The 13,384-nt window shown below is 35.1% G+C and overlaps 1 protein-coding gene across 1 annotated transcript in view; it reads right to left on the bottom strand.

Annotated features, from left to right (window-relative positions):
• The window catches only part of LOC134844840 (casein kinase I-like), a 28,628-nt gene extending 16,753 nt beyond the window's left edge, over nucleotides 1–11,875 (bottom strand). The window contains exons 1-2 of the mRNA XM_063861657.1: nucleotides 11,431–11,875; nucleotides 5,266–5,484 (exon numbers count right to left, since the gene is read on the bottom strand). Of these exons, the coding sequence (XP_063717727.1) occupies nucleotides 5,266–5,484; nucleotides 11,431–11,875 (664 nt within the window). The remainder of the gene's footprint in view (nucleotides 1–5,265; nucleotides 5,485–11,430) is intronic.
• Between the last annotated feature and the right edge of the window lie 1,509 nt (nucleotides 11,876–13,384).

The raw sequence follows: 13,384 nt of genomic DNA, 5'->3' as shown, positions 1-13,384 counted from the left end.
ACTTGAAAAATCTGTTGGTATGTTAAAAAATAGTGGCTGAGACCATTCAGGGTCCCAAACATAATCTGATTGTTCTGCTAATACAGTATCATCTGCTGATTTTTGGAGTCTGAATTCTTTCTTGCTTGTGAGATTAGATCAATATTATGTGTGAAATAATCTATGATAAACCATGCCAAGATTTTTTGTAAATCGTGTTTAACGTTTTGTGAAACGTCGTTACTAGTTAAATTTTCACGGATTGTATTTAAATATTTAGAAAAAATTGCGATTTCATGTTTACAGTTGTATGTTTTGATGTTTCAACTGGTGAAGTTCCTTGGGATTCTGGTTTTTCTAATATAGATAGATAGCTATCAATTATTCGAAATACCTCATTAGTAAATATTGAATTTGCTCTTTGTGAATTTTGGTGTTGTATATTTTTTATGTATTCTGTGAACACTTTTGAGAATTATATATCTATGTCGTCTGTTTGAAGTAGATATCTAGCATGAAATTTACTTGGGGTCTGTATTTCTATGGTATAGATTCCGTACTGTTGTGTTAGGTTACATATTCCTTTGATATAGTGGTCGATAATTTGTCTTTTGATTTTTACTTCTGGAAATTCTGCTGTGCATGGACTGTCTCCTTTTTCAAATGAATTTTGATTGAATTTTGACAAATTTGTACTAAGTTTAAGTATTATCCTGGGTCAGCTAAGAGGGGGGATCAAGTGAAGGATGAATAACCGAAGTTCTTCACTGTTTATCCTAAATAGAATGGTTAGTGTGATTGAAAAGTTTCTATTAGTCCTGGGTCTTAAGAAAGGGTTGGATAGTGAATCGACGTTTGAGGTCGTTAGACACTTTGCTATTTGTAAGGGGGAGAACAAAATTGTTCTATTTGATCCAAGGATAAGCCTTGATGATCAGGATATATTTTTAAAGATATAAATTTTAATTGAGATAAAATTGAAATGGAGGTCCAAGGAAAGCCTTGATGATCTGTTAAGTTTAAAAGGTTTAATTTAGGTGAAAGTAAAATTAGAAAAAGCCTTTTAAAATAATTTAAAGTTTAATTAATAGAAAAGTTTAGTTTCTGATGACGTAAGTGGTTTTATGATTTTCTGTTATGTTCAGGTGATGAAGCTGAGATGAAGAGATGATTTATATAATACTGACAATTTGTGTATTTACTAGCTAATTTTTATGTTTTATTTTCAATAAACATTCTTTCTAGATATCTTTTTCAAATTTACTGCAGATTGAGGGAAACGACTAGTGATGTTTTGATCAGTCGCTATTGTACAGTAATAAGTTAGCGCCTGTAATTATCGGTGAATACTTTTCTACAATGATACTATGTTTGCAAATGAAAATCTAAATTCATTGCTAATAAAAATCTAAATATAAAAGTTGGCTTTTGCCGTACGACCATGAAACTTATGGAAATTCCGTTGTAGTCGTATATCGTTTCTTGTTCGAGGTCTGTTTCCAATACCGGGTAGTTCTCATATTTTTCGGAATAGTGGCTCTGATCTATTGAGTCATACAGACATTTCAATTAAATTATTATCGTGTCACATTTTTGTGAATGTTTGTCTAAGTCTAATCTATTTTTGGTTAGTTCTAAGCTATTTGATTCCTTAAGGTCTTGTTCGAGAGTTATGTTCACACCACATCAGTTGGAGTTGATCTCCAACTCGTAGAGTAACTTCAGATAAGTTACACCGTCTGCTCGTGACGCTATCTTATTTTCGGCCGGATAGATTCGTGCAACTTCTTAGTCTTATACCAATCTTAACCTTACTCTTATATCTCCTAGTCTGAATAGATCTAGAGTATACTGGTTTGTTACGAGTCGGTCTCTTGGAAAAGGCAACTAAGTTGTAAGTTAAATTCAGAATGCTCTGGTCCTGAAATTACAAGTCATTTCAGCACTTTACAAATAAGTGGGTTGTTAGTTAGATGGAGTGTGATTGGTTAGTATTTAATATTTTATAGGGATAAAATATCTAATTTACAATCAATAATAATATAGTTTGGATCAGGTTCCAGTATACACAAAAGATGTAGCAATACAATGCAAATTAATACTGGTTATAAAAAGTGTTGCTTCGCATCCCGAGTCGAGATTTTTCTCCTAATTTGAAGCAAGATTTGAGCGGTTTGAGCGATTTTTTTAGACAATTACGCTCAAAATCTTGCTTCAAAATGAGCGGTTTGAGCGGTTTTTGAACGGTTTATCTAAAAAAAAAACGCTCAAAAACCGCGCAAGATTTGAACGGTTTTGAGCGGTTTATCTGAAAAAAACCGCTCAAAAACCGCGCAAGATTTAATCATAAAAAGTCGACCACAGAGGGATTCGAACCCGCAATCTTCTGATTCGAAGTCAGACGCCTTATCCGTTAGTCTATGCGGACTTGCTGGAAGATTAATATTCGCTGTATTTGTTCTACTGAATATGTTCAATGTTTTAGAAATGCACAACAAATATACTGTCAGGATTTTTATTGTCAGTCTCTACAAAATAACAAAAATAATCGATTATAAGATCGCACACCAACCCCCCCCCCCCACCTCTTACTAGAGTTGATGTCCCCCCTCACCTCTTACTAGAGTTGATGTCCCTTACTAGGGTTAGATGTCCCCTATTTAGAGAGAGAGAGGGGGCACGTCGTAGTTGGGGGTTTCGTGGGGGAATGGTTGAACGTGAGGGGGTTACGTCGTGGGTAGGGGGGTACGTTGAGGGGGGGTACGTTGGGGGGGGGGGGGGGGGGGGGGGGGGTACGTTGCCGCTCAAAAACCGCTCAAAAACCGCTCAAATCTTGCTTGAAAAACCGTTCAAAAATCACCGCAAGAAATGAGCGGTTTTTGAGCGGTTTTTTAAGCAAGATTTGAGCGGTTTGAGCGGTTTTTCCAAAAAAACCGCCCAAACCGCCCAAACCGCCCAAACCGCTCAAACCGCTCAAATCTTGCTGGAAAACCGCTCAATTCGCTCAAATCTTGAGCGGTTTTTGAGCGGGATCTCGACCCGGGATTAGTTTGCTAAAATTATTCAGCACAAGCGGTTGGCACAATCGTCAAGCAAACGGTAGTTCGGGGCTCGAACTCAAACAGGAGATTTAGAAAAATAGCCTAGATTTAGCTTATTTCTAATCAGTGAACTTTCAAATACCTGCCTTTTTTAAACATTTCGAAAAGATTTTCCAGTTAGATATTTAGATCGCATGTTAAGTGTTTCTTGTAAAAATTAAAGTTTTTGTTCGATACGGGCCGTAGTTCAAATGTGGCTAAAGTACTCATAATGGCGAAAACGAGGTTTCAGGCTTTCAGTTTTAGTGCGATGTAGTCTGAAAAATTACAGACTGAGACCTAAACATGTGCACGATTTTTCTAACTATAATGATTAAAGTGAAGGTATTCGAAATTGAGAAAAAAAACTAGAAAATAACCAAAAAGCGAGCAAACAAAAAAAACTAAATCCAGAATGGAAAAAGTTACAAATATAACAAACTGCGAATACTTTCTCAAAACAGTCTCAGATAAAGCAGACAATTCTAGCTAGTGACACTTCGCCGAGTTAATGAAAAGGGACATTTTGTAGCTGACGGAATAAACCAAGATTGATTGCATAGGTGTATCTTGAAACCTTTCATTTTGAATCCGAAACCCAGGAAGACATGGCCGTTTGGCTTCTTCCTGATACACTCAGGGCTTCCTCCTAATACAAAGAGCCATGCTCTTCTGGTTTTCGAAGAAAAATATTAATCAATGAGCTCGGGTAGTTTTTTAACCAGACAAAAACATACTTGATAACAGACTCAGTTCAAAATAAAGCTCAAATTTTCATAGTCTAGAAAGTTGACATAATCATTTAACATCACATAATTAGTCACGTCGCTTGAATCAAATTTTTGATGGATCAAATAAATATTAGAAGAAAGTCTAAAAACATACCCATTTTTGGCCGAGAAAGTCAAAACATATCTATCTATGCGGGGTCGGACAAACAATTTTTTAAAAATCGTCGGCCGAGAAAGTCGAAGCATATCTGAACTGAGTCGAACTAAGTCAAACACTTTTTTATTGGGCCGAGAAAATTGAAAGATTCCAAAATTTGGTCAGATAGTCAAAACATACCGAAATTTGTCCGAGAAATTAAACATACCGAAATTCGTTCGAGAAATTAAACATACCGAAATTTGTCCGAGAAATTAAACATACCGAAATTCGTTCGCCAACGTGGAAACATAAATCGAGCACCTCGACCTGGGTGTACATTGCTAAATAGAAACTTTTCAAAATTTTTTTCATTCTTTATGGTAATTTGCAATGCGACGAACTTTTTTTTTGAAAAGATACCAAAATTCCCTTGCGTCACCTCACGTCTCATCTTTTCATTGATAGAGTTTGTGTCATTTAAGCCGAAAAATCAAACCTTTGTGATTAGTTTTTTTTTTTAATTTCAGACAGTTTTCTTGATTTTTTTTTGAAAATTTCGAATTATTGTTGAAGAAGTTTTCCTGGCAGTCAAGTGAGTTTTTTTAGTCAAAATCTCTGGAAAAAACAAACCCTCAGACAATGTTTCTTTCCTAAGGGGTATTTGGAACAAAAACTGAGTAATACATACCAATAAAATATAACCGGGTTAACCTCTATACATCGAAAAAGCTTATCATACAATTCCATACATCAAGTGTATGGAAAAACGCTTGTCAGAAATCTTTCGAACAACTTCAAATAATTGGTTGAAAAAAATAAAAAACTAATTTCTGCGGCTGTTTGATTCTGATAAAACAGTCTGGTGATGAAAAAGCTGAGGTCTTTGTTTTTTGAAAAAAATGCAAATCAAACAATTCCTATGTATGCAAACCGTATGACGTAAATTTTTTCGATGGCGACACAAAATTTTTTCCATTTTGAAAATCAGTCAAAATCTAAAAACAAAAATTCAAACTCAAATCGAAATTTGTACTCAGACAAACATTTTCGCAAAATTTAATTTTTTGTGTGCATAACGTAGTCCTTGATACACTAATATTGGATTTTTTCCCTTTCGCTTAATAACTTTTTTTTCAAAAACGCAGAAATTTCCTTTTTTCTTGTGTATGGCTTGTTTATGTATGCCTTGGTCATTGCCTGATCATTTAAAAAATCAGTTTTTAAAAAGTCATCGTCAAACCCACAACCAAAAACTTGCAACCTTAATTGATCAGGGCAAAAACTTCTCTACACAGGAAGGATGTTGAGATTTTTCTTCAAATAAAAGCTGACTGACCTTTGAGGAAGTAGAGGAGGATGTAGAAGAAGCACTCGATGTCATCTCTGCGCGACTGCTCTAGCCCCAGATGGTTGTTGACACTCGCATACCTAGCAGTGCCCGTCATGTTCTTCCGCTCGTTGTAGTCGTACTGCACTCTCGTCCGCTTGTCTCTGTACTGTTTGCACAGACCAAAGTCTATCAAAAACACCTTCCACGTGTTGCTCTGCTCCTTGCCTGAACAGAAAACAGTAGTAAGAAGGGCACAAAGAGAATATTGCGTTCGAGAATCAGTTGGAAAGTTTAGTTTTAAAAATGAATCAGGTTTGACTTAGAAGAATTTTAAAAAACTGTCATTTCATTTCAAAAGTTTTAATTTTTAAAATAGTTTTTGGTCGCATAAATGCATTCAGACGGGGGCAACTGGGGATTTATCTTTTGGTTGAAAGGTCATTACTTCAAAAGCAATTGAGTTAGGTGTTGAAGATAGGTGCAAAGCCAGAGCTTTAGAACGAAGGCTTATAGTGCGATCGTTGTGATGATTTTTTACCTATAAAGTATTTCGTATTTATAGTCGATACTACAGAAGAAAAACACATAATTTCAAGATTTGTCTTTAAATATAAAAGTATAATTCGTTCACGAGTTCTTTTTTTGTTTTTTTTATACATAAAATGCATTCGAAGTATGTAGTGACAACTTCATGGATAATATTTCTTAATAACATGGGAAATTACTTTGGTTGACACATTTGGACAATTGGTTAAACTGATACGGATAGTAGACAAATTACAACGGATAGTAGACAGACATCATTCGAACAAGCGAGTTCGAATATTATTTCTCTTTAAGCTTCAGCTAGGGGCTCAGTTAAAGCTAAAGATACGAGTTTGACATATATACCATTTCAACTCGACGCAGCACGTCTCCCGCACTGAGCGCTCCTGGATTCTAATCAATTATAACGGATTCCCGCGACAAAAATAAGCCATTATAATCCATTTCACATGTGAAATTCAGACCACGAAATCGATTATATTGCCATTATATTAGATTACTTTTGAAAAAACAGAATTATTACAATCCATTATTTTTGGCTAGTAAATCGAATTTTTTGCTACGATAATCCATTTTAATCGTTTTTTTTAATAAAAATCCTTTCTAATACATTACAATCGATTATAATTCATTTCATTTTTAGAACTGAATTCGATTATTTTTGCAGAAATTTTGCAAATTTTGCAAACATGCCATGTCTTTTACTAAATGCCATGTCTCAACGTACGTCACCCCCTCAAGTGTTTCTACATCCTCCCCAACTAAAGAGAGGGAGTGTAAGCTGGAAGGGGGATGTAAACTGGTAAGGGGGTTAACTGGAGCGGTTTAACTTGGGGGGGGGGGGGGAGGGGGGGTTTGGGGAGGGTTTTGGAATCAGATCTAAACTAGATTTTATTATTGGATATTATTCTAATATTTTATCCCCATAAAATATTGAATACTAACCAATCATACTCCATCAAACTAACAACCCACTTATTAGTAAGTGCTGAAATTACTAGTAATTTCAGAACCAGAGAAATTTGAATTTAACTTAGAACTTAGTTGCTTTCTCCAAGAGACCGACTCGTATTAAACCAGTATACACTAGATCTATTGAGACTAGGAGATATAAGAGTAAGACTAAGATCGATAATAGACTAAGAAGTTGCACGAATCTAGCCGGCCAAAAATAAGACAGCGTGACGAGCAGACGGCGTACCCTATCTGAAATTACTCTATGAGTTAACCAACACCAACTAACTCATCTGGTGCGACCAAAACTCTCGAACAAGACCTTAACCAACCACAGATTAGAAACTTTAACCAAAACATTAGATTAGATTTAGACAAATATAACGTTTTCAAAAAATGTTATATTACAAAAATTTAGTAGAAATGTCTCTAAGACTCAATAGATCAGAGCCATTTTTCCGAACAATACGAGAACTACCCGGTATTCGAAGAAGACCTCGGACAAGAGACGACATACGATTAGGATGAAATCTACCAATAGATTTCATGCTGGTACGTCAATAGCCGACTCAAACTTTCATATTTGGAATATGACTAGATTTTCATTTACTGACATAGAATTTTTGAAGAAAAGTCTTCAACAGTTTTTAAAGGCGCTAAACCTAATAGTTGTACAATAACGACTGATAACAACAGCTCTAGTCGTTCTCTCCAAAAAATCTGCAGTAAAATCAAATTATCTTGGAAAAATATTTATTAAATACAAAAGTACAAAAATTAGTTTGTATAAAACAAATTGTTATTATATATAAATCATCTTTTCATCCCGGCTTCATCACGTAAAACTTAGCAGCAAATCTCAAAAACATTCACATCATCAAAACTTAACCTTAATCTATTTCTTTCACTCAAGTCCTTACCTAAATTATCAAGGCTTATCCTTGTTTTCATTTAAATTAATCTTATTTAAAATAACAGATCATCAAGGCTTACCTTGGCTCTTTAAATCAATTTCATTTAACTTAAATTAAATTAAATTTATATAAAATATTTTGATCATCAAGGCTTATCATTGGATCGATTAGAACAATTTTGTTCTCCCCCTCCCAAATTAATCAGTGTCTAACGACCTCAAACGTCGATTCACAATCTAACTTCTACTCAAGACCCAGGATTAACAGAATTTTTTCAAAGACTAACCATTCTAATTAAGAGAAACAGTGAAGAACTTCGGTTACTCATTCTTCACTTGATCCCTCCTCTTAGCTGACCCAGGATAATACTTAAACTTAGTAAACTTAAATTAGTATCTAACGAACTACTTGCATTCTAATTATACCTGAACCTTGTGGATCGATTTACTATTCTCCAACTCTTGATCACAAAACACTACCCCTAAGTAAGGTTAGGTAAGTCTATCTTAGCTTAGATTAGCCACGAGAATAAAAAAAAAATTCTCACGAATCGATATATGCTTTTCCCTCCAACCCCACAATACACGACAGAAGTTAAGTTAACCACAAAAAATTGGAAGAACTAATAGTTCAAGACATTACAAATCACTAATCCAAATCTCGAAACCATCATCCTAAGCCTTATGTCAAGAGACAATTTAGGAAATAAACAAACAATTATATTGCACAATTGTATAAATAACGACAAAAAATACGACCTCGTAATCACACCACACAGACAAACAATAGGATACATAAGAAGAAAACGTCAAATACTTTGGAAGAAAATTATAAGCAAACAAAAACAAATTATTCGAAAACGATTTTCAAAGCGAAGCAACGCAGTCTCAGAATCAGAAACCAGTGAAATATAGGAACTCCACAAACTAAAAGACTCAAAAAACAAAAACCATCAAATTGACAATTAATTAAAATTTTCTGACTCAGTAACCACATCACCATCATCAATAAAAGGTAAAAAAAAGATTAAAAAGTCATACTCAAACAAACCAATACGTCTATATAATTGGAATCAACCAATAAAACACATTGAAAATTACACACTAACAGTCATAAAACACAAAAATGATTCAAAATGAAGAAAAGCAAGAAGAAAATTCGATTCTCCTTCTTTAAAAAACCCATTAGCTGAAAACCGAAGACAAGTACAAATTTGTCAAAATTCAATCAAAATTCATTTGAAAAAGGAGACAGTCCATGTACAAAAGAATTCCCAGAAGTAAAAACCAAAACACAAATTCTTGATCACTATCTAAAAGGAATTTGCAACCTTACACAACAATATGGAATCAATACAAAAGAAATCAGTTCACCAATGCATTTCATGACAGATATCTAATTCAAACAGATGACGTAGAAATCGAATTTTCAAAAGTTTTCACAGAATACATAAAAAATATACAACATCAAATCTCACAAAGAGCGAATTCAATATTCACCAACGATGTATTTTCACTTACTTACAGCTATTTATCTATATTAGACACATCAAAATCCCAGAGAGATTCGCCAATTCAAACATCTCGACATACAACCGTAAAACAGGAAATTGGAATTTTTTCTGAACTTTTAAACGCAATCCGTGAAAATCTAACAAGTAATGAAATCACACAACATGTTGATGTTGAACACGATTTACAAAAAATCTTGGCATGGTTCATAATTGTTTATTTTGCACATATTATTGACCTCATTTCACGTAGAAGAAAAAACGTTAGAACACAAGATACAGATGACAAAACTGTTTTAGCAGAACTAACAGATTATGTTTGGTACCCTGAGTGGTCTCATACATTGTTTGTGAATCTACCAACAGATATATCAAGCCAAGCAATTAACTTAATTTCAATTCACAAAAACTATGTTAAAATATATCCAAATGCAGTTGACGCAACACTTTTAAACTACAATTCATTCTTTCCCGATAGAGCAGGAAACAATAGTCCAAATTCAACTTTTATAGAACAAGAAAACTTAAACGGAACAAGAAATCTTTCACAACAAGATATTCAAACCCCATCACATTTTGTAGGTAAAGAAATAGTTGAAACAATAACAACTACAGCACAACAAAGTATCTCACCTATTCATACAAGACCAAAAACCCTCTGTTGCTCCAAAATACTCACATATGGATTACCAAACTTTTAGACCACTGACAAAACCATCACAAAAACAAAGCACATTATATAGAAAAAATTTTGCAGAACATAACTATAACTATGTAAATAGACCAAAAACAACCAAACCATCCAGTACAAGTACCCAAAACTACTAATACCCACAAAGTCAAAATATACAATAACCATCATCAAACTCAGTAAATTTTAATTATTATCCACAAACTTCACAAGATCGAAGTGAAAATTATCCATTTTTTCAACAAAACAAACATAATACAAATCAATATCACTACAGAAATCAACCTCCTTACCATACAGCTAGTTATATTCCATCAGCTGATGAAGAATATTATAACCCAAATTTTCAAGTATTTTATCCAAGCCACATACCTCGTTATTATAACATAGATCAACCAGGTATTTTTGAACCATATACACGAGAAGAACAAATACGACAACCTAGAACAAATGCATTATCTAAGAATAGTTTTGTTCAACCACAAAATCCAGTCAATACACAATCTTATCAACCAACTCAAATGCATAGCGAAAACCCACTACCATATTATTTACAACAACATGAAATAACAAAAAACCAACTTACAAATTTTTCTCAAATGCCAAATACCGCAGAATCTTTACAGATGAATATGAATCCATACCTAATGGGTGGATCATTAATATCATCAAATAAGCCACTAATCGTCTTCACAGGTACGAACCCTGAATACTATGTAGAGGATTATCTAAACGCAATCACAGCAAATCTAATTTTAAATATAGGACCTGAACCAATAAATACGCCACTTCATCTAGATTGGATACATAGACGCACAGCATTAATAGAAACCACACTTGATGGCGCAGCCCAAAAACGGTTTTCAATTTTACCTATAGATATAAAATCAGATTGGAAAAGATTCACACAAGAGTTTTCAAAAATGTTTGACTCTGAAAGAAACAAACAACATCAAAGAGTTTTATGCAATGAAAAAGAGCGGTCTCTTTTCTACTTACTCCGCTATTTCAAAATTTCCAATTTGTTCAGTTGTCTTACTGGTTATAATGGCTAAACGCGTGATTTTACGAAATAAGGCAAGAGGAACAAATGTGTTCAAGAAATTTAGTTTAATCACCATGCGACATTTCAATGCATTATGACCACACAAAATCAGCTTTTAAAATTTCAAACCAACTGTGGTTAGGGGGAATGGAAAAAAGCCCTGTATTTGAATCAGTTCAAAAATCAACGTTTTTTCTGCTACATTTGGCTTATATTGAACATTTTTTGTCTTTGCTACCACCAATATAAGCATTTAAAACTGGTTAGGTTTAACTGATTTAACTTTCATCAGCTGCGGGTTTCTTTCAATCAGAGTGAAGTAATTTTTGGGATTTTTTTGTTTCGTGGTAAACTTTTGCGTACAATGGTGGCATTTTTTTTAAAGCGTTCATGTTAGATTTCTGAGCTCTCTTGAAACGCTAAAAAGAACCACATCCGGCAAAAGAAAGGCAGCGCCCCTCGACGCCGAGCTCCTTCATTTTTTATCCTGAAGCTCACTTCCATACCATACCTATCATCATATTATCTGGTTTCATGTCTCTGTGAATGTAGCCTTCTTCGTGCAGGCACTGCAGCCGCGTAATCATCTGATCAGCGATCATAATCGACGTCTTGACTGTGAAGCGTCGGTCGCACTTATCGAACAGACCTTCGAGACTCTCACCCAGTAACTGCATAACCATGGCGTAATACTGCTCGTTCATTTTGTAGTAGCCGAACACTCGTGGGTATCCATCAATATGTTTCAGTTCGTTCAGCAATGCATACTCGGACTTAAGTTGTGCACTTTTCTCAGTAGTTTTCTCTAGCTTGACCGCGTACTCTTTGTTGTCATTGCCCGTCTCCACCGCCTTGTAGATCTCCCCGAAAGACCCGCTGCCCAGACGCTGGGTGAGTTTGTAGCGCCCGTTGTCTATGGTCTTGTGGAGGTTGTTATCGTTCTGCTGGTTCGACATGGTTAGATATTAACGCATATACGAAGCTTCATTGCATCAAGAAGTCGTAAAAAGTCACGTGGTATTTTAATATGACGCATCAACTATCATTAACGGCATTGCTTTATATCCTCGCTGTTTCCTGATTACCGTTTTAAATCTGATTTGCCCCCCCCCCCCCTCCACTTCAATTAAGGATCAATTTTATGGTGTACCGTGCGGTTTAACCAGTTTAAGTATGGAGACAAAAAATTTTTCATAGCCTAATTAGTCCACATGCCAATTTGTGCAACAATCGGGCAAGTTGAACAGAAAAATTATTATTAAAAACTTGCAGACGTGGAGGAAAATGAAGAAGGGCGCTTCTCTGGGTCTACACAGGTTTTTGCCATCTTGCAAAATTACGAAAGCGTTTACTAAAGACAATTTATCACCTTTGGATTCTTTTCTCATAATTCAGATAAGCTTTAATTTATGGTGTAACAAGGCGTTTTACAAAGATAGCTAAAAGACGAGAACCTTTCCCATTACAGCCCCCATCATAGCCTACTTGACAAAAAATTATAGTCCTCCCCCAGTTTTTGAACTTTTAATTGATTTTGTAATAACAGTTCAATCAGTTGGTTTCATTCAAATGTAGATTCATAGTACAAAAGGTACCTATACATTGTTAGTACTGAACTACGTAAAGCATAGAGTTACGGGGTTGAAAAATAAACGTGAACATGTAACTCACGTCTTTTTCGCGGCTCGTTTCCCTTCGACCACCCCCCCCCCCTCCGCCACCTCACATAAGCATCGTTTTCGTGTTGTAACGAGTGATTTTACGAGGTTGTGTATGAGGACCAAATATGTTTTGTTTGTCATAGCCTAATTAGTCGGTATGCCTAATTTTTAACAATCCGTTGACGTCAACAGAAAGCTTCCTCTTAAAATTTTAAAAGATAGAAACTTACCACAGTCTCAGCTGACACCAAAGAAATTCTAAACATCCTGATTAACAATGCTAACTCCTCTGGCTTTTTGATTCAATACTTCGTTTCCCACTGCACTATCATTAGCTGATGTGGAGAGAATTTTTGGCAACAAATGAATGACCATCATTAGAACGTCAAACTGTGCATTTTCGGGAAAAGTGAGTGAATTCCGCTATATGCCAAAATCAGTATCGTCGCGGAATCCGCAAACTCGTTGAATTTCTATGCTGTTTGGGATTCCTCAAACAGATAGCACCGATTTTGCCAACCTTGTCTATTCTTCCCGTCGAGAACCATTTTGAAACGGAAATGTAATTTTTTGTCCAGTCTGGTCAAATTATCCTCAAAGCGTTGAATGCAAGTTTTTTGTGAGGATGCATACTATCTGTTAATTTTTGTGTATTTTCCAAAGAGCTTTGTTCACGCATCGAGCAGTCATGCGGAAAAACGCATCAAATGCCTTCAGTAATGACAAGTGTTATTTCAGGTAACTATTCTCGAAATGGCATATTGAATTCAACTCGTATAGCAGTTTCTGGCTCGCGAAAGAATT

This window comes from Symsagittifera roscoffensis, chromosome 4, assembly GCF_963678635.1.
Source record: "Symsagittifera roscoffensis chromosome 4, txSymRosc1.1, whole genome shotgun sequence".
NCBI lineage: Eukaryota > Metazoa > Xenacoelomorpha > Acoela > Convolutidae > Symsagittifera > Symsagittifera roscoffensis.
Note: the sequence above shows the minus strand (reverse complement) of the source record. Positions and strands in the feature narration are given on the sequence as shown.